The 21,107-nt window shown below is 40.7% G+C and overlaps 1 protein-coding gene across 1 annotated transcript; it reads right to left on the bottom strand.

Annotated features, from left to right (window-relative positions):
• Window positions 1–885: 885 nt before the first annotated feature.
• On the bottom strand, window positions 886–19,706 carry RPE65 (retinoid isomerohydrolase RPE65). Its single transcript, XM_036351999.1, has 14 exons — window positions 19,696–19,706; window positions 18,499–18,581; window positions 16,641–16,791; window positions 14,691–14,798; window positions 14,448–14,589; window positions 10,650–10,797; window positions 9,151–9,232; window positions 8,784–8,916; window positions 8,536–8,675; window positions 7,732–7,861; window positions 3,307–3,421; window positions 3,115–3,209; window positions 2,903–3,014; window positions 886–1,194 (listed from the first exon to the last, which is right to left on the bottom strand). Exons 1-14 carry the CDS (start codon window positions 19,704–19,706, stop codon window positions 1,043–1,045), a joined length of 1,602 nt encoding a protein of 533 aa, XP_036207892.1. The 3' UTR covers window positions 886–1,042.
• Between the last annotated feature and the right edge of the window lie 1,401 nt (window positions 19,707–21,107).

A 21,107-nucleotide genomic window follows, 5' to 3' on the forward strand; every position in this document is an offset into this window, starting at 1 on the left:
AACACAATGCTGATCATATTAATACAATGATATGTAATACTTCTGAGCACAAATAGACACCTTAATAAAGATATAGAATAAAATCTTTTGTCAATCTCCTTTTTTCAATATGTAGCACAGAGGAGAATAATAATAAAAGCAACAACAAAAGTGCTTAAAATATATTACTATCTGAATGCTAATCATTTAATATTTTCTCTCTCTTTCTTTTCAGTCAGGTGATTGCAAAGTGCTTAAATATAATTAAGGAGAAGAGACAACAAATTATATAACCCTCCAACAGTATCCCACACTTTGATTTTAAGTAGAAATTTTATTTTATGCTTTGTTTTTCAAAAAATTACTAGTACAATCAATACTATATATGATTGTTTTGTTGTTATATAAGCTTTTAATAGATAATCTCTAACATATTATTTGGTGGCATGCCCTCTGTTGATTAAAGATAGGTTTCCTCATTAAAAAAAACACAACAGAAATAGTAGTAATTGCCTATATTAAGCAGAAATGTTAAAGTTCATAAAGCTTGAAAATCTTTTAGCAATAACATATATGCAATTACAATGATTACTCTTAAATGATTGTCCCTGGTTTGAAAGAGTTTGGTTTGCCATTTAATAATGAAGCCTTTTTGCACAATACCACCTTGACTCAGCAGAGCTGCAATCAGGTGTAGAACACTTTGGCTTTTAAATGTTAAAATATATTGGAGCAGATAGATGCATAAAATACACTTTTATAATAGGAATAAAAAACAGGTTAATAAATCCACATTCATTTTATATTTGATTGCTAACTATATAAAGAGATTTTTAGTTATGATCTGTCTCACATAGAAATTCTTATTTTCTAAATATAGACTTGATTTTAGAAGTAATTGCTTGCTCAACTCTGTTCTTTCTGGAAAACATTGCAAAATAGTGTGTGTCTGCAAGTTAAAACCATCTAATACAGCCGGCTGAAACTGAACAGAATTTGATTGCAGACCTGACTATATTTTTCTTGTTTTTTTTCATCAGAAACATATCTTGGTAGAATGTGTTCAGGATTTTTTGAACAGTCCATGAAAGGTGACAGGGATGTTAATCTCCACTTCAGCCCTGGCAACTTCACTCAAGTCCTTGGCGTTCAGAATCAGGAGATAAGCAGGCTTTTGTCCTGTTCCAGGGCTTACCACCACACTCAGAACTACACCTGTTAATCAGAAGTAAATAAAGTAATGTTGAATTTGTAAAAAATGCCCAGGGACATAGATTAAATGTAACTGAAATAATATTGGTCGTATTACATTGACATATAAAAAGAAAATGACAGCCTGGCCTGTAGGGCGTGGCTATAGGGTTAAACCTTGGACTGACCTGTTGGCAAAGCCACAAACAAGTCCCAGCTTAGAGGGCACAGTCCTATTAGCATAATTAAGCTTGACCTTATGATGCTCCCTAGATCTTATCTGGGTAGCTAATGGGCTGAGGGAGATGCAGCAAGTGCTTCCAAAACAAGTGAAACTCACAAGAACATTGTAACTATGGTGACCACTACCTTGTTTACCTGTGGCTATAAAATAAAGGCTCAGCTTGCCTCTGGATCTCTCTCTGTGGCCTCAGCCAGGCACAGGAAGATCCACCTAGACCCAGCTTATTCTCTTTGTCATTTCTTCATCCCTTCACCTCCCTCACTCAGGCTTTCAAACCCTTGGCTGAGCTGGCTGAGCACACTGGCCGGTGTGGGTCAGTGGTTGAGCATCAACCTATGAACCAGGAGGTCATGGTTCAATTCCCAGTCAGGGCACATGTGTGGAAGAGGCAGCCAATCAATGATTCTCTCTCATCATTGATGTTTCTATCCCTTTCTCTCTCTCTCCCTTCCTCTCTCTCTCTGAAATCATTAAAAACATATTTTTTAAAAAAGAAAGAAAATGACAATATTTTGTTTTGACTCTTCCACCACCTCACTATGTGTCCACCCTGAAGGGGCCTTTTAAACTCCTCATGTTTCCTAGATTATAAACTCTAGGAAGGGAGTAACCATATCTGCCTTGCCTACTGTCATATCCTGATAGCCTGCTACAATGATTAGATCGTAGGAAGTGTTCATTAAATTTTTATTGAATGAATTGATCTGTATTCTTATCTGTAACATAAGATATACCATCTGTTCTACCTACTACAAAAAAAGTGTTGCGACAAAAGAGAAATGTGTACTAAAAGACTTTGACAACAGTAACGTATATTATTTCTATAATTTCCAAGACCTAGCGGAAAACTTATCTCCTTAAAACAGAAGGAAAGCAAACCTTTTGCAGTTTTGACTGGATGGACTGTCTGTGTAAACTCATTTCACATGAAATGGCTCCACAGCTCTTTATTTTTTCATTTCTCTGTGGTTTTCCATAATTTCATCCCAGGTAACTAATAGTTAACTCAGACTGATGTTTGTAGTTGAGTTGCTGTTTTATAGGCTGTATATCTGGTCTCTTTCTAGCCCCAGCTTACTAAAAGAAATAAACAAAACTAGAGCCACAAAGCCACAGTCTCATTCTCTTTGATCTGGTAGAATACTCAATTTCCTTTCTCAGAACTTCTTTTTTCCCCTATAAATGTATGTAGGTCAAGAAAGGCAAAAGCCTAGAATTCATGCTGCTCGTTCCTCCCCCCCACTCCCTCATCTAGAACAGTATTGGTGTCCATCATGACACCAGATGGTGCCTTAGCATTTTTTCCAGTAGTAATCAAGGCAAACTGACCACAAGATTACACTTATTTTCAAAGACGTTTGCATTCAGTAGTATTAAGGATCATTTCTGAACATTAGGGAAAAATTACTATGACTCCCCTCTTAGTGAACTAACTACATGAACTCCAGTAAGAAGAGAATGTTCAGACACATCCAATGCTTTCATTACCATCATCTTCCTCCAAGGCCTCTGGGTGAGAAACAAAGATGGGTTCTGATGGATAGGAATCAGGCTCTTGCCATACCCAAGTTTCTTTAGTTTTGACATTCAACTTACAAAGCTGTTCGTTAAGAAAGAAAAAACCAATCAGTCAGTATGCTTTACTTGACTAGCATGTGACTTAAAGTACTGCTCTAATACCAGTAAGATGGATTCATTACCCTGTCTGGAACAAAGTGGTTCAAGCCAAGTCCATATGTGTAAGTATAAGGTTTCCCACCATACTTCTGGTAATTGATTTGAGGAAACTCAAACGCTACAAAATAGAGCACATGCTTAAGAAAACCCAGTTAATCTCTTTGAAATGAACATTTGTTCCCTCTCATGTGAGGTTTTCTTCTACATTATCTCACCTTGACGAGGCCCTGCAAAGAGAACCTCAGGTTCCAGCCAGATGGTCTCATCACTGCACAGAATTGCAGTGGCAGTGGTGTTGGGGAGTGTAACTAAATTCTTGCCTGTGTCAGCCTAAGAGAGAGGATAACAGAAATCTCAGCAAGCAAGAAAGAAAAACCAAGGAGCCATAAATCAAGGAAGGAGTCTTCCTGAGTTTTGTCTCCTGAGCTCTTTACTTAAGTTAACATGTAGGGAGGAACAGTGCAGAAACTCTGGAAGCAGAGCCCAGGAACATGACTGAGAAAGCTGTCTGGGCCTGTGTCAATGGGAAAGCCACATGACCTCTTAGGTCTTCAATCTTCTCAACTGTGAAATGAGACTGTTCTCAAATAAAAAGGCCTCTGAGGAGGGGCCTCTGGAAAAAAAATAAGCAAGTATTTCTCTGCAGAACGACAAAGACGTCACCTCTTAGGGATCCACTTACAGTGTTCATCTCATTTATAGTTAGGGCATATTTTGATTTTGTTAAAAAGAAGAAAATAGGAAAACTACTAGACCAGATGTTTTCTAAGATTTTTTTTCATTCCCCAACCCCCAATGCATATGATATTTATGAAAGGAATGGATACCACAAGCCCTTTCTAAGAATATATTCATTTAGTAATATCTGTATCAAATGCTTGAGTACATGTATTGTGCTAGGCTCTATTCTAGGCATTCGGGATATTTCAGAGAATTAAGTCCCTGTCCTCATGAAGCTTACATTCCAGTTTGGGGACATAGACAATAAATATAATTAATAGACAAGTGTATAATATGTCATAAATATGGGGAGAAAAAAATAGAGCAGAGTAAGGGGGAATCAGAAGTGTGAAAGGCAGGTGAGTTGCAATTTTAATAGGTAGTCAGGGTGGGCCTCATTGAAAAGGTGACATTTGAGACAAAACTGGTAGGAGGTGAGGAAGTTAGCAGTCATCTGGCTGTTCTGTTGAGACTTGGGAGGAGGGGGGCTGCAAGAGTGGACTCAGGGAAACCAGTTTGTTTTGTAGTAGTCTGGTCAAAAGAAAACAATGGTTCAAGCTAGGCTAGTAACACTGGAGTCAGTGAGAAATGGAAAATTGAGCCGAGAGGATTTCCTAATATATAGGACTAGAGGCCCGGTGCACAAAAATTTGTGCACTCGGGGGGAAGGGGGGTCCCTCAGCCCGGCCTGTGCCCCCTCGCAGTCTGGGACCCCTCGGGAGATAACGACCTGCTGGCTTAGGCCTGCTCCCGGGTGGCAGAGGGCAGGCCCAATCCCTAGGTGCAGGCCCTGGTCGGGCTCAGAGCAGGGCCGATTGGGGAGTTGGGGTGCCGCCCCCTGTCATGCACAGAGCAGGGCAGATTGGGAGGTTGTGATGCCACCCTCAGTCACGCTCAGGGTAGGGCCAATTGGGGGGTTGGGGCACCGTCCCCTGTCACACTCAAGGCAGGGTCGATGGGGAGGTTGTGGCGCCACCCCCGTCACGCACAGAGCAGGGCCAATCTGGGGGTTGGGGCACTGCCCCCTGTCATGCACAGAGCAGAGCCCATCAGGGGGTTGGGGCACTGCCCTCTATCACCCACAGAGCAGGGCCGATCAGGGGATTGGGGTGCCGCCACTCTCACACTCAGGGCAGGGCCGATGGGGAGGTTATGGCTCTACCCCGTCACACACAGAGCAGGGCCCGTGGGGGGAGGGGGTTTGGGGAGCTCCCCCCTATCAGGCACAGAGCAGGGCTGCTCAGGGGGTTGGGGCCCCGCCCCCTGTCACACACAGAGCCGCAGGGCAATCAGGGGGTTTGGGCGCTGCCTCCTGTCACGCTGATCCCGGTGTTGGGAGGCATATTACCCTTTTACTATATAGGGTAGAGGCCTGGTGCATGGGTGGGACCGGCTGGTTTGCCCTGAAGGGTGTCCTGGATCAGGGTGGGGGTCCCCACTGGGGTGCCTGGCCAGTCTGGGTGAGGGGCTGAGGGTTGTTTTCAGGCTGGGAGTGACTGAAGTTCCCAACTGCTCCTTTTTTTCTTTTTCTTTTTTATTCTGGGCCAGCTTTACCTTGAGGCTTGGCTCCAGCTCTTAGGCCTCCCGCAGCTGAAAGTAGGTTTCTGGCCTTTGCTTACAATGTTGCGAATCTGCTGGCTGAAGTCCAGCGGTATTTGTCACAATGTTTCTTAAACTGCCCGCTCAGAGGCCTGCAGCCTCAGGCAGGGAACGTTGGTTTCCTCCGTCACTGAGGCAAGCAAGCCTCATGTTAGTTTCAAGCTGCCTGGCTGCCGGCCGCCATCTTTGCTGACAGTTAATTTGCATATCTCGCTGATTAGTCAATGAAAAGGGTAGCGGTCGTACGCCAATTACCATGTTTCTCTTTTATTAGTGTAGATATGGGGTGGAAGAGACATGAAATTAATAGCATGACTCCAACATATTTGGCCTGAACAATTAAAGGTTGTCACAAAAGAGATTGGGCTTCTGAAGGTGGGGTGAATTTTTTGGTGGGGAAGAGGAGAAATGTAGGCTTTATCCTGTTAAGTTTGCTATGTCTGTTGGACATTCAAATGGAAGCATGGAGTTGGCAGTAGCATATATGAGTTGAAAGGAAAGTTGAGTTGAAAGGAAAGTTAAAAAAATAATTTTGGGCTGCTTTAAAGCATGAGTCTTTACAAAGGGAGTGAATGTACAAATAAAAGGTAGAACAGAAGGCTGAGTTCTGATGCCCTCCAACATTAAGAGGTCTACAAGAAGAGAAATGAGGGAATAGCTGGTGGGGGCAAGAGAAGTCAAGAGAAAGATTTTGTAAGAGGGAAAAATAATAGCATGATAGAGTGATCCAATGAAGAGGGGAGAAGAGTGATGCTATAGGAAAGAGGGGGAGTGATGTCCTTGAGTGGGTGAGGGAGGATGGGAACAACTAGTTCTGGATAAGATGATGGATAACTTCAGTATGAGTTACAGATGCTGGTGGGTGGATAGATGTGGTGGCAGAAGTCTACGTTCTTTTCTGATTTCCTTCACTCATTTCAGTGAAATAGGAAGCAGAGCCATCAGCTGAGTATGAGTGTGAAGGTGGGAGGTGTTAGAAGTTTGAAGCGCGGAGGGTGTGAAATATTTAACTATGAAAGTGGGAGAGTAAATGAAGTTGGGAAATGTTGTGGTAAGATTTGTGGTCATGTATTTTAAAACGAGCCAATTAACACGATTGTGTGTTTTCAACACTTAATTTCAGCCTCAGAGGCATAAGCACGGAGTGGGTGGGGTGTTTAATTTAACACGTTAACTAGGGTTGTGGTTCTGACAAATGAGTTTGATAAAATAAGAAAGAGACACAAGAAATAATGATCTATACAAGAGGATGCTTATAATTACTGACCATGGAATATTAATTGAATGAGAATACTTGTCTTTCTCTGACTGGCTTACTTCACTTAGCATAAGGATAAGTCCTCAAGGGAGTTAAGGATTATAAGAAGGTAGGAGATTGAAGGTTCCTGGTGAGAATTGCAGTAGAACAGGTGATTTTGAAAGAGGTGGTAGTCAGAATGTGCCACGCATGAATTTAAGATTATGGATGAAGCACGCAGAAGTCATAGGTAATGCCAATGTCAAAGCCATAAGAACAAGTGGCTGAGACAGAATAGAAGACAGGATCTATGGAAGAGGTCAAGGAACTGAAAGGCTAGATTGTTGGAGGAATCACTTCTGATGTGTATCTTGAAATTCCTGAGAGTCAGGAGTAGATCTGTAGATCTGGGAAGTGTGACATTAAATCAGAAGGGAGAGAGAGTGGTGGTTAGTAGATGACAACAATAATGAGAAATACATATATATACACAACACACATACCACTTGGCCACATAATGAGCTAAAATGAAATTTAAAAAGAGGATATTTTAGCCTGGCCAGTGTGGCTCAGAGTTTGAGCATGGACCTGTGAACCAGAGGTCCCAGTTTGATTCCCTGGTAGGGGGCATGCAGGAGGCAGATGATCAATTATTCCCTCTCATTATTGATAGTTTCTGTATTTCTCCCCCTATTTCTCCCTCTCTGAAATCAATAAAAACGTATTTTTTTAAAAATTGGGAGATTTTAAGGGTAGATGGAAGAAACAATGGTTTGAAAGCAACAAAGTGGAACAAAGGGGACCCCTTACCCCAATTTCAGACCTCATGGTGCAAGGGTTGTAGGAGAAACCACCTCCCCTGGAAATTGCTGCTGATGAGAACAAGGTTTTTGGGAATCAGATTTTTCTAAAGATAGAAGGTGGAGGGAACATTTGAGAAGAGGATGGTGATATATTATGAATTAAGAGGAAATGGTGGAGGATTTTCAGGATAGGGAAGGGGATGAGAGATAAGGAGCAAATAGAGGAATGGATTTTGTGTAATATTCTGGTTCTATCTGAAATCTATGTAGAGGATAGTTACCTTGTCAATATTCAAAGGAAGTACATATCTTCTAACTTCAGGCTGGGGAGCCTTGCTGGCGTTTTTCTTCACTTCTTCCCAGTTCTCACGTAAATTGGCTAAGTATAAGTAATTATAAACAAATTCAAACCTGCCAAGATAAGGAGTCAAACATGAGCACACATAATTACAAATAATTTCAGAGAGACATTCAATCTATTTAAAAGCCTGCCTGTTCTTTATTTCCCAACCTGGATACTGCTAGTGACCCAGGTATATTAAAGCCATTTTTTTTTCTGCCCACACAAGATGGGGTAAAAAAGAAACCTGCCTCCTGGATATACTTAAATAACATCAGCTTGACACTTTCTGTTCTGCTTCTCAATTCCCATCTGTCTGTGACTTTAGGCACTACTGTCTTTAGTGATCTGGCTAATTTGAAGAAAGAGTGCCTCTTTCTCCCAAACCCAGGATAGGTGGAGTTCAAGGTCCCTTAAGGAATCTTGTCAAGTTTAAGTGAAGTTGAGTTTAAGTTCACATATCAGTTCACAGAGCCTTATCTTTTCAGGTCTGGTTCATGGACCTGATGCGTTTTAAATCAGTAACCATGGTTTTAATGTTCAGTTTGTGTTTCTGGTTACCTAAACTATCTAAAGCTTTTTTCAATGATGTCTTGAAACTTAAAGCATACTTCTTACTTTTTAGAATGTAATTTAGGTTAACCATTAAGAGAAGCATCTTTGATAAAAAAAAAAAAAAAAGAAAAAGGCCCCTAATTTCCAGGAGTAACTAGAGATGTAACATTTATCCACTGTCCTTTCTTACCCTTTCCAACAACAGAGATCCACAATCAGAAACTCATTGTCTTCATAGGTATTGATGTGGTGGAAAAGGTTAAAAGGAGAGGTCCTGTATTTGTTACTGAGATACTTTCTTCTTTTTTTGTCAGCGACATGAAGCCAAACCTTGAACATGAGAAAAATATTTTGATGCATTTAATAAGGAAAAAAGAGTACATTATGAAGCACACCTTCTTCAGCATCATAAACCTGACAAATAAATGTAAGACTTACTCCCATGGTTTCATTGGACTCAAAACAATCCATGTAGTTGGCTCCCCAAAGACTCCATGAAGAGAGGAACTTGAACAGGTTAATTTTGACTGGTGTCTCCACAAAAACAATGTAGTTGGGAGTCAAGCCAAAACTGTTCAGAAACACAAATGGACTTGTGAGTGGGACAGACATATTCTCAAACCACAAAGAAATGTGTATACATGAGTGTGCTCAGTTACTGGAATAGACAGTAGCTATGTGACATTAATTATGTTTAAATTTAGGTTTCTTCAAGATAATGTAATCAGGATTGGTATAAAAGATAGGCAAAGCAGATATTTAAAATTAAGTTTTCCTGAAGATCCAGAGCAGCCCTTTAAGTTACCTATGGACGTAAGATGGCTTGAATCGTTCACTGCAGGGGAATTGTACAACGACTTCTGACTTGCTTATTGGATCTTCCTTGTCTGAAATAAAGTGGTTTTAAAAGGCTTTGGAACAGCCAGCCTTTCTTTTTTCTTGTTTAAAAATACAAAGCACGTAGAACATCTTATGCAAGTAAAGAAATACATTTTAAGATCTTGATTTTTCAGAGCTTATGTTCATTTCCTTAGTCATTGGCATTTCTTAGAGAAATTTCATGTGAAGCTGCAATCGCTCAGGAAAATCCAAATAGCAGCGGATTTGGGAAAGTGCACTTCCACAGTGTGGCAGGCAGAGCACAGTGTAGTCACATCTTACACCTGGAGGTGGGTTCTAAGTCAGGGGACTTACCACAACGTTAGCATGGTCACAGCCTTTCACAATACTGCCTACGGCAGTGGTTCTCAACCTTCCTAATGCCGCGACCCTTTAATACAGTTCCTCATGTTGTGGTGACCCCCAATTTCATTGTTACAAATTGAACATAATTAAAGCATAGTGATTAATCACAAAAACAATATGTAATTATATATGTGTTTTTCGATGGTCTTAGGCGACCCCTGTGAAAGGGTCATTCGACCCCCAAAGGGGTCTCGACCCTCAGGTTGAGAACCACTGGCCTATGGAGTAAAGAATATCTTGGATTGTGTCAATAGCCTGGCACAGTAATTATTATGCACATTAAAGTTCACTTACTACTGAGTAGTCTTCAAAACCTTACTGTATATCAAAATCCTATAAAGGACTTCTTAAAAATGTTATTGGGGCCCCACTCCCAGAATTATTCAGTTGGTTTGAGTGAGACTCAAGATTCATATTTCTAACAGGTTCCCAGGTGCTGCTGCTGGTGGGATTACACTTTGAGAACTATCTAAGCAATACTAAACAAAAATCCATATATATTCAAATAATTCTGTCATCAAGATGGTTATCAAATTTCTGACAATGAATGGAAGATGAATAGAAAATTCTAAAGAGTACTCTCTCTTCTCTTTTAATATTCTTTAGCTATTATATTAATATGAGTCAATAGGTTTGTTTGTAGTCTTGTGAGTTAAACATACACAAAATAGTACATTCTCATAAATGGGTGTATGTTATGCAGATGCATACGTTTGAATAAAAATTTAATTTCAGTTGGCACATGAATAAATGCCTAATAAATGTTTGTTACACTTGATTCCAAATCTTATGTAACCAAGTCTGCATATACACTACATCTTTGACACAGTGCAGAAATAGAACTTGGCCATTTGCTTTCTGTATTTTCAAGTTGTCATTCCCTGCTATTGTGCCCTTGGCCATTGGTAGGGTAGGGGTGAGGGCAGTTGTCCTGAAATCAGAGAGTAATTTAACTGCATATTGTGCTATTCTGACATTTTGATCTGGCATCCAGTATTTCCAGTAACTTTCATACAAGATAGATACTTGTTTCAAGAGGAATCAAATTGGTAAACTGACCTGCTTGTAGTGGAGGGATCTTTACAATATTGTAGGCAATTGAGAAATTTTTCCCGAAGCAGTTACCAATGTTGTACACAGTGCCATCACTTTCAATGTGGGGGTGAGCTGTGGCTCCATTGACGGAGACATAGTTGCAAAGGTCAACCTATGGAGGGAGAGCAAATGCCATCCATGTTAAGAGAAAGATTGTGTTACACCTTTGGTCCCTAGTTCTGACCTCATCATTACTTCTTGCACCCTCACCCTAAGTGCACTTCCTCTTTCCTTCTGTCTCTCTGGGTCCTACCCTCTCTGAAGTCTGCTTGAATTCCCATCTTCAGTGCAGAGCGCTCCTCTGACCCCATGCTGACCCCATGTGCCTCTGAAGTCTTGGGGTTCCCCCTGGCTGTGCTCTTTAATTGGCATGTACCGTACACTGCTCCAGTTAGTTATTTTCTTCTTGCACAGGCAGGTTGTCCTCAAACAATGATCAATTTGAATCCTGGGATTGCTTTATAGTCCCCTTTCTTGTATTAGAAGAATTGTGTGAAATTGCTGATATTTAATAATTTTAATTTTATAAAAATAGCAATTTTGTATGTTATAACCTAAATATCAAATACAGGTTATAGCACAGAGTATGAAACTGGAATTGGAAGGAACCCCAGGATTCATCTAGTATAGAAAGTCTTAACCTAACTAGATTTCAGGGAAACCATGAACCTCCTGGAATGAAATGCAAATATTTTTAGAGAGAGGATTTACACTTTAATTCAATTTGGAGTCTCATAAGAAATCCAGAACCACAAATCCTGCACAAAACTCTCAATTTACAGGAGAGACAGAGGTCCCAGAGAGGTTAAGCAACTTGTTCAAGGACCCAGAGCCACATGTTGGCAAAATCAGCACTAGAATTTCTACCTGGGACCTCCTCAGTGAAAATTTATTGAATGAATAGTTGATGGAGTGTATATTTATCTAACCAATTTTTTTCTATTTGATTAGGAGAATATCTTTTAAAACATAGGGAGTTTTTAGCATCTTTACTTCACTAATAGCCAATTCATTCATTCATTCATTCATTCATTCATTCACCATTCATTAAATACTCTTTGAGCTTCTCTTATATACCAGGCACCGTGCCAGGATCTAAAAAAAACAGAGGTGGTCCATGCTTTCAAGGATTTCAGTCTAGACTTTTGCTGTTCAATATTGTAGCCACATGTAATAATGTAAATATAAATTAATTATAAGTAGATAAAACTTCAAATTCAGTTCCTCAGTCACATTAGCCACATTTCAAGTGCACAGTAGCACTTGGACAATGCAGACACAGAATTCGCCTTCACTGTAGAAAGTTCTATTTGACAGCACTGTGTTGGGACAATAAGCTGGCATACAGACAGTGCTGTAAGTCTAAAATGGCACCTGTGGAGAAAGGCCATCTGGCCCAGCCAGACCAGGAGGTTAGGCAGGGCTTCCAACTAATTCTTGAAAAATGAATACAAGTGATTCAGGTGGACAAGGATGACAGTGTGTTCCATGGAGCAGGAACCCCAATGTGCAGGCCCAGAGGTGTGAAACAGCATGTGATTTTTGGGGACTTCTAATCATTCAAAACACAGTCATGAAGGGCATGAATGGAGGAGGGGAAATCAGCATGGGCCAGCCACAAAGGCCCTTGTTTGGATTTTATCTTGGAAACTATGGGTGCCCTAGATGGAGTAACACATTCATACTTGAATTTTAGAAAAAAAAATTGCTTCTACTGAAGTAAGGAAGTTGTATTACCATAAGAAATCCGGCAGGAAGCAAAGGCACTGATTAGGAGGCTATTTCAGTAATAGTAAACAAAACTTCAACTCCTAAAACTTAAATTTTTACATGAAGTCAGGATACAACACTATTCACAGTGGAACCTGACCTCTAATAAAGTCTATTCTGGAGCCATATCATGAACTTTATATTTCCAGTTAAATGACCATGACAGTTGGAATACAGATTCACTATCAGAGTCCCCTCCAGTTCTTCTCTAAGTGATCTACACACAGGTGATTACAAACATACATCAAAAACAAGAAAGAGCCATAGAGAGTATGTTAAGCCTTTGTAAATAGTCTGTTGGGAGTTATTAATCAGCTTGTGACAATGAGATCCAGGGTTGGAACTATTTTTCCCACTAAATTTCTGGTCTTGAATTCCACCTAACTGGTCTCCTAGCTCCCTTATCTTTCTTGCCCTCCCATATACATGGCAGATTAAATGTCCCAAAACACAGGTCTGCATATATCACTTCTCTGTGTGAAAACTTTCAGTAGCTTCATAACTTACTACATATTTTTGTCCATTATTCAAACTTTTAGTTTCACCCTACCCTTGACATTGCATGCTCTTCACTAGTTCTTAACTGAAAGTGATATTGCCCCCAGGGGGAGAATGCAAATGTTGAGGTACATTTGGGTTTTCCCATTGATTCAGGACATGACTGTTATTCAGTGGATGGGACCAGGAATGCCAAACCTTTTGCATGTGTGGGGACAATCCCCACAACAATGAATTATCTCCCACTCAATGCCACTAGCTTCTCCATTGAGAAATACTGCCAATCTAGTCAAATTAATTATTCTTTCATTTCCATGAACATATCTTTTCTTTTCCCACCACTATGCCTTTGATTATGTTACTCCCTTTACCTGAAATGTTCTTTTCCCAAATTCATTGAAGTTTCTCCCTTTTAACTTCTAGCTCAAATGCAAGCCTTTTTAATCTTCCTTAATCTGCATCACCTTATATCCTCCAACTACTGCCAGAAGTAATCTCTTTCTTCTTCCTGCTTTCATGGAAGGTTTTCCTTCTCCTAAAGGACTCATCACATTATGTGTCCCTATTAGAGTTAAGTTGCATATTTGTTTGATTTCTCCAACAAGATGTTAAACTTTCTAAAGACAAGTACAATGCCTTCAAATAGTTACATCTTAATAAATATTGGTTGAAAATGTGTATCCATTTCATTGAATGCTGCATGGAGATTGTCTAAGTTGTCAGCAAAATTTGTCTCTACTATTGCTGATCATTTTCTCTACGCTATTTCATTTAAAAAATATCTTAATTTCTAATAAGAAGTATCTATAAGGGGCAAATAGATGCAACATACTTGTCTAGAATCATGAATAGCAGGGTTTTCAACATTAATAGCTATAATTTTTTTGAACACCCAATACCCAATATTGGGTGCCAGGTTCATGCTAGCCTATAAAAGCCAGTAAGGGCAGGGACCATGCTGTTTCACACATTGATGTATCTGCACCCAGCATATGTTCTGGTACATGTCAGGGACTGAAAAATAGTGTCCCACAAATGAATGAGTGAATGCTTGGCATTTTATACAGTTTTATTTCAACCCATATAGTAAGTTTTTCAAATGTCATAGATGAAGAAATAAAAGTTTGCCCTATGTCACATAGCTAGTAGTTGATGACAAAGCAAGAATTTGAAAATTTGTCTGACTTTCTTTCTTTAAAAAAATTTTTTTTATTGATTTCAGAGAGGGAGAGAGAGATAGAAACATCAATGATGAGAGAGAATCATTGATTGGCTGCCTCCTACACAGCCCCTACTGGGGATCGAGCCCAAAGCCCAGGCATATGCTCTGACCAGGAATTGAACCATGACCTCCTGGTTCATAGGTCGACACCCAACCACCGAGCCACACCAGCCAGGCAAGCTCTCAAGTTCTTTCTACCAAATTGATTTAATTTTAATTCTAAGCTGCAATTCTAAATTCTTGGGCAGTGTTGCCTGAACACTGTATCCTACCTGCTTAATTGTCTCCAAGGTCTCAGGATTAATCTTTGTGATGAAGTTGGTCTCTGTGCAGGCATAGTAATCTTCCCCCACTGGGTAGATATTAACCAGGGCATTGTCAGTTATCTCTACTCCTCGAAAGTAAGAAAAAAACCTGCAGAAGCAAATGATATTTTTGGTCTAGTAACTTTTAAACAATGAGAGAAAAGGGGCTAGTGTAAAGTCTTTAATAACATGCAGTTAGGTGTCACTAACCTGGAAAATATATTCTTGCAGGGATCTGGGAAAGCACAGGTGCCAAATTCTGTTATGACGATCCTTTTCTCAGTCATTGCCCGCACATAAGCATCAGTGCGGATGAACCTGAAGGACATTAAAACATGGGAAAGGGTCATAGACAGGGACAGTGTGGTCCAGGTGGATCTTAGAATGGTCATTCTGTCCTTATGGAGTCAGAATAATAAATCCACAACATAAAGAATGAAGAGTATTGTCAGGTCACTTTCTCCTAGGGACCAAAGGGTGCCATGAGCTTACGTGTATGCCTTACAAATCTCACAGTGACAGATGCAGAACTCACAGTTCAGAGAAGTTAAGTGATTGGCATTTGTGGCAGAGCTGGGTTACAATTCAAGTTGGCCAGATATGAAAAACATGCATTTTCCTTATCACATCACGCAGCCCCCATGGTAGTTGACATAAGACCTATGATGTCCTGTAGCCTATAACCCATCAACCTACACTCAGTGGGAAAGACAGGGCATGGTATGCTGAATTATATTCCTTTCAAACTATTTCTTGTCCCGCTTGTGTTTTTCTTTGATTTTAAAGTTTATTTTGCTACTTTTAAAATTTGGGATCTCTTCAATCCAGTCTCTTGCACAGGCAGACTACCTGAACCATATCCCAGACTAGATGGCATACAGTGCCTAGGATTTCCCATGTGGAGAGCCAATGGAAATCTAATTTTACCCTTCCTCCAATCCATATAGTAAGTGTTTAGAATTGCATAGATGAAGAAACACAGTCATGAAGAGGAAAAAAATACCAAGGTCTTTAGAAGGCACATGAAAGCTTTGTCTACCTCCAAAGCAGGCTTTTTCATAGATAAATTTTGCTTGACCTGATCAGTTTCTCTTTTATTATAGTCCAAGTCATCCTGACTACTTAAAACCTCCATTTACTCTCCCTTTTGATGTCTCTTTAGAATGCCTGATGTCTGTGATTATCAACAAAGCCACTAACAGGTGAGAATATTAAAGCATAAGACAAATTACTTGTTGTGGTGTTAATGGGTGCTTCCTGGAGTGATGGCTTAGGCCAGGGGTGGGAACGTCTGGCCCATGGGCTATATAAGCTCCATGAAGTCATTTGGTCTGGTTCTGCCAAGGCATTAGGGATGAGTTAATTAAATGTTTGTCCAAAAATAGCAGGTTAATTTTAAAAAATATACTTTTTAAATTGATTTCAGAGAGGAAAGGAGAGGGAGAGAGAGAGAGAAACATCAATGAGAGAGAATTATTGATCAGCTGCCTCTGCAGGCTAATTTTTAAATTGATGGTTTTTGTATAGGCTATAAATGATGTTATAAATATCTAAATGGCCCTTGGCAGGAAAAAGGTTCCCCACCCCTGGCTTAGGCCATCAAGCCTTTTAAGCAACAATCTCCTAATTTTAGAAAACTTATCTTTTTTGTATCATCACCAGATATTTGGTCCTTACCTCCTTTGTGAAACCCCTCTCTCCTTCCCTGTGGCCTTTTTGATGATAAAAAAGGGGGGAGTAAAGAGAGCCGATGTTCTAATAATAATAACTATAATAATATTATTACTGAATATTCCTATGTGCTAGGCACTGTGTTCTTCTTTACTCCTTGTAATGAACCCTGAAGTAGATTCCATGATCTCCCATTTTAGAGATGACAAAACCAAGAGTTAGATATTAACATCTTTCCAATGTCTGTAAAAGGTAGATATAGGATTTGAAGCCAGACATGTTGAACCCCAAAGGCTAGTTCTTAGTTTCTTCTTTATCCTATCGCAGAGCTCCCAGGTGTCCATGCAGATGCATTGGCCCAAGTGGAGTCTGAGAGAAAGTGAGTATAGAAGTCCCCTTTTGGGTTTAGGAGGTTGAAAAGCCCAAGGAAGGGGGAGCTGAGCTAGGCCCCACCCTTAGTAGGGGGAGTGGGGCCTAGCATTTCTTTACCTTCTGTGGTACGTGACATGTCCCTCTTTAAAGTCAAACTTGTGCAGGAGGGCTTGCCCATCAAACAGGTGGTAAAATGGCTCAGATCCAACTTCAAAGAGTCCAGGCCCGCATCGAAGGAGGCTGCCGGTGAGCCAGAAGGGGATCCTGCCTGTGACAAATGTGAGACACAGAACATTGCTTCTTTCTCCTGCCCTTGGTTGGATTGTCCCTGGTCAGGCACAGGGATTATATTAGCAGCCTCATTGGGCAGTGATTGTTTATAAAGCTGGCAGTGATTTTCATTCCCAGCTCTACAGCTGGGCAGCACGTAGGAAATGCCTGTGGATCAATTCTTTTTTCTCTAGGAGATCAAGTAGGAGAGAATGTGGCAACACCTCAGAGTTTGGGTAACTGGTTGGAAGGAGACCTGGAAAAGCATCTTGAGGGAAATGGGAATCTCTACCTAACAGATTTCCCCAGATACCAATACATTTACCTTTTTCCAACATCTTATTTTTAAGAATTTCAAATTTCTTGATATAATTTGATATAGTGGGGGTAGGAAAGATGGATTAAGAGCAGAGATCAAAACACTAAAAATGATGGGCCTATAGAAAAAAATCATTTAAATGCTACAACAAGAATATTGGCCTTTTAAAACCTAGAGCTATATTCTTTCGAGGGTATGTGCTACTGTCTAGGTGAAGGCCAACCTGTTGTAGCAGAAATTGCACAAGGCTGGGGGTTAGGGACCTGGATTCTGGTTCAGGATTTGCCAGGTGACATCTCCAGGCCTTGGTGTTCTCCTCTGCACACCAGGGGCACACAACAAAGACCTTAAGGCCTTTCAGTTTAACCAATTACACTTGTGCCCTTTTAGCCCTTGAAAAGTGCAGTGTTTGGAAATGCTTGCTTAATCCTTACCAATGCTTTTATTTTTTATTTTTTATTTTTTAGCAAACAAATTATTTTCTGCAGCTCAGTCTTAGCAACCTATTTGATAAAGATTTATATTTCTGGTAAAATTTTTAAGAAGGTGTAGCTCAACTAAAAGGCACAGCATTAATATAATTGCCAGAACCTAGATTGTTAGCATCAGAATCTAGTTTAGAGTGTTTGGCTCATTCCTTCTAATTTACAGAAGAGGAAACTGGGAGAAAAGAGACTTGCCCAAGCTTTGGCCCTTCCCATGACACCATGTCCAAGCAAGTATGCTCTATGGGTTATATAATATCTTTAGATAGTGATAACAACAGTACTACCTACCACCTGTTGATCACTCTGTCTCAGATACTGGGTGGATCTTTCTATTTACATTAGCTCATTTCATCTTTACAACATCCCCATGAGGTAAAATTTGGTCTTTGGTCAGTGAGAGAATTGAGGCTCAGAAAGTTTAAGTAACCTGTAGGATCCACAGCTACTAAAATGAAAGCGCTGCCATTAGTGCCTATATTTGCCTGACTCCAGAACCAAGACTCTTCTGATATAATATACATAAAACCTACCACCTGTTAATGTAGTATTTCCGGATGCTGGTCAGCAGGTCCTCATTTATCCAGACACTGACAGAGCAGATATTTCAGGGCCTTTACTATCTGCCAGGCACTGAGCTAGGCACTGATGATTTAAAAATGACAAAGGTGTAGTCCTAATCCTCAAGGAATTCCAGTTAGGTAGCATTTTTTCTACATTAGAGAAATAACTAAAAGGTAAATGAGAAGAACTGGATTCTGGGTAAAGAATTCTTGAACCTCCAGATTCCCTTCTGTAGCCCTGAGGGGAGCCAGTAAGGAGAGGTGCCAATGAATAAGAAGGAAGAGAAGAGAGATCTTGAAGACAAAGAGAGGACGTCTCCAAGATCAGTGAGACCCACCTGTAACATGAGCTGTGACTGGCGAGGAGAGTTCCTCCACAGTTTCATACAGTTTCTTGTAACCACCAGCAGGATGCTCGACTCTGAAATGTGGAATCCCAAGGGAGAAGCCCATGTGAATACTCACAGGAGTCCATGGAGGCAGTACCAGGGTTAGGGACAAACGATACTTTCTGGCTCAAGGCCAAGTCACCCTACCAGTCCAGCTTCTGCCAAGGGAGCACATGGTGCTTGGGGGTTAAAAACATGCTCAGGTTTGCAAGAGGGGCCCAGGTCAGCACTCCTTCTTTAATGTCAGGAGAATTGACCTTTTTAATGTCACAGTGGACTTAGTCCTGCCCCCTGCAGTTTTCCCATAGTTCTGAAGATAAATCAACCAAACCTGCTGCTGTCACTTCTCTTCCTAACAGAGTCTATCCCATGCAATTACACTGACCAGTTGATACTCTCAGCTTACTCTATCAGGTACTCCTGCCTTACAGACAGTCTCATCCCTCTCCCTCCTATAAGTTTAGAGAAGACAGCTTTTTGGGTCAGTACCTCATCCTTTGTTCTTCACCTGTATTATACTAACATCTCTTACTGTCATCTCAGAGCCTCACTCCTCTCCAAAAACATTAAAAAAAATACTCAAGTACTTTTAAATAAATAGTCAGTTTTATATTTTTGCTTATTTTCTGCCTCCTCACTTTGGCTCCATTGTATAACTTCTTAGAGTGGGAGATCTGACCAGCTCCCTAATAACTAATGATAGTTATCTTTTATTAAGCACTTACTATATGCCATGCATCATTAAAAACAACTTTGTATGTTATTAACACATTTAAATCTTAGAACAACACAATGGGGTAAGTACTATTATTACATTCATCTTATATATGGAGAAACCTAGACTTTAAAATGTTAAGTAATTTGCCCCAAATCATACAGATGGGAAGTGGTTGAGTGAGATGTGGAACCCAGGTCTGCCTTATTGAAGTCCTCATGCTCACAGCTGCTTCTGAGGTCCATTCTAAGTCACATAGATTCCACTTGAATTCTCGATATTTGCTTCAATATATAAATAGGAACAAACTCCCTCAACAAGACCCAGGCCTTCCCTAAACAGGACATCAATCCTCTTCAGGAGCTCGTGAAATAGCCTATTTACCATCAACCCACCAAGGCATTTAAAAGAAATCTCCCAGAGATACTCACTGGATGGACATTTCCTCTCAGTGGAGGACTGAGAGTTCTGGCACCAACTGTGGAATGAGGAAGCGAGTCCTCAGCCAGGGCCCTTTATATGTCTTCTCAATCCTCCTAAAAGGAGTTGCGGCTTTGAGAACCCTCTTCTGCCCCCCGTAGCCGAGGGAAGGAAAACAGAGGTGGCTTTCAGCACTCAGATCCTCCTAATGCGTGAGCGTTACTTGGGCTTGCTGTTCCCATAACAGGTTTTTGGGCAATTTTCCAGAGACCTCAATCCTTCCCGAAGAGAATGAGAAGTGGATTAGAAAGAAAGGAGCTGCGTGGGAGTGGCTAGCATCAGGCCAGAGCTGATCCAGGTCACCCCAGTGGAACCTGGCACCATTCTCTGGTACACAGCTTCCTCTACCCCTTCTGTGCTCTCATCTTCACCCTGTTAGTGCTCCTTGTGGACATGCGCTCCTGGAAGCTTTCCAGCTGACTTACCTCTACCCTGTGCCTTCAACCGCAATGTCAATCCTCTTCAAGGCAAATCAGACCACATCCCTTCTACACTTGGGATCTTTCAAGAGGGCTGCATTCCTTATGGATAAAGTGCACTTTGGCACGGCTGTAAGATGCATACTTCTCAGTGTCATCATCTGCCACTCTCCCCTTTCATTTGCATGCCAGCACGACCACGCTGTTCACTGCTTCCCATTGATTTCATACCATTTCATGCTGCCCTTTCCTTAGAGTGTAGGCCCTTTGTTTTCTTCTTCCCCTTGTCCATCTGGGAAATGCCCAGTTTCCATCACAACCCTGATAGAGCATCACTTCCCCATTATGCTCCAGACAGGATGCTTTCCTTTGTAATTTTTTTTGAAACTTATATATGTTTATTTTTGTCTGTATCACAACATGCTGTTTGATTTGTTAGCATGTCTCTCTCTACTTATTGTAGCAACACAGAATTAATCACACCAGCACAATGGCACTTGGCTAAATCTTTCAACACCTGTCAAGATGGAGACTGGCAACCACCCCAGCAGCTCCCCCAAGGTGAAAATCAGACTAGCAAAAGCTCTACATTCACTTCTGCTCACCCCCATAATTACATGTGAGGTAACACATCCAGCCCCTCTGTCCCTCTGTCTTCCCACCACCCCCAGAACTTAGTTTGCTGGGCATCATTCAAAAATATCATGGGAAAGAAGAAATACATATAAACACTTATGCCCACGTATACTCTCTCTCTTCTCCTCCAGGGGACATCAGTGACATCTTGCTAGTGGGTCCTACCTTTCACTCAGGGAATCCCGCTTGCTTTGTACATACCAGTGTGTAACAAACATTTAAATTATGTGTGGTCTCAGGTTTGGGTGTGATGTATTTTGATATCTGATAGCTTTAAAAGGTAGAGCCTGACAGAAACTTTACTGTAA

This window comes from Myotis myotis, unplaced genomic scaffold (genome assembly GCF_014108235.1).
Source record: "Myotis myotis isolate mMyoMyo1 unplaced genomic scaffold, mMyoMyo1.p scaffold_m19_p_2, whole genome shotgun sequence".
NCBI classification, from domain to species: Eukaryota; Metazoa; Chordata; class Mammalia; order Chiroptera; family Vespertilionidae; genus Myotis; species Myotis myotis.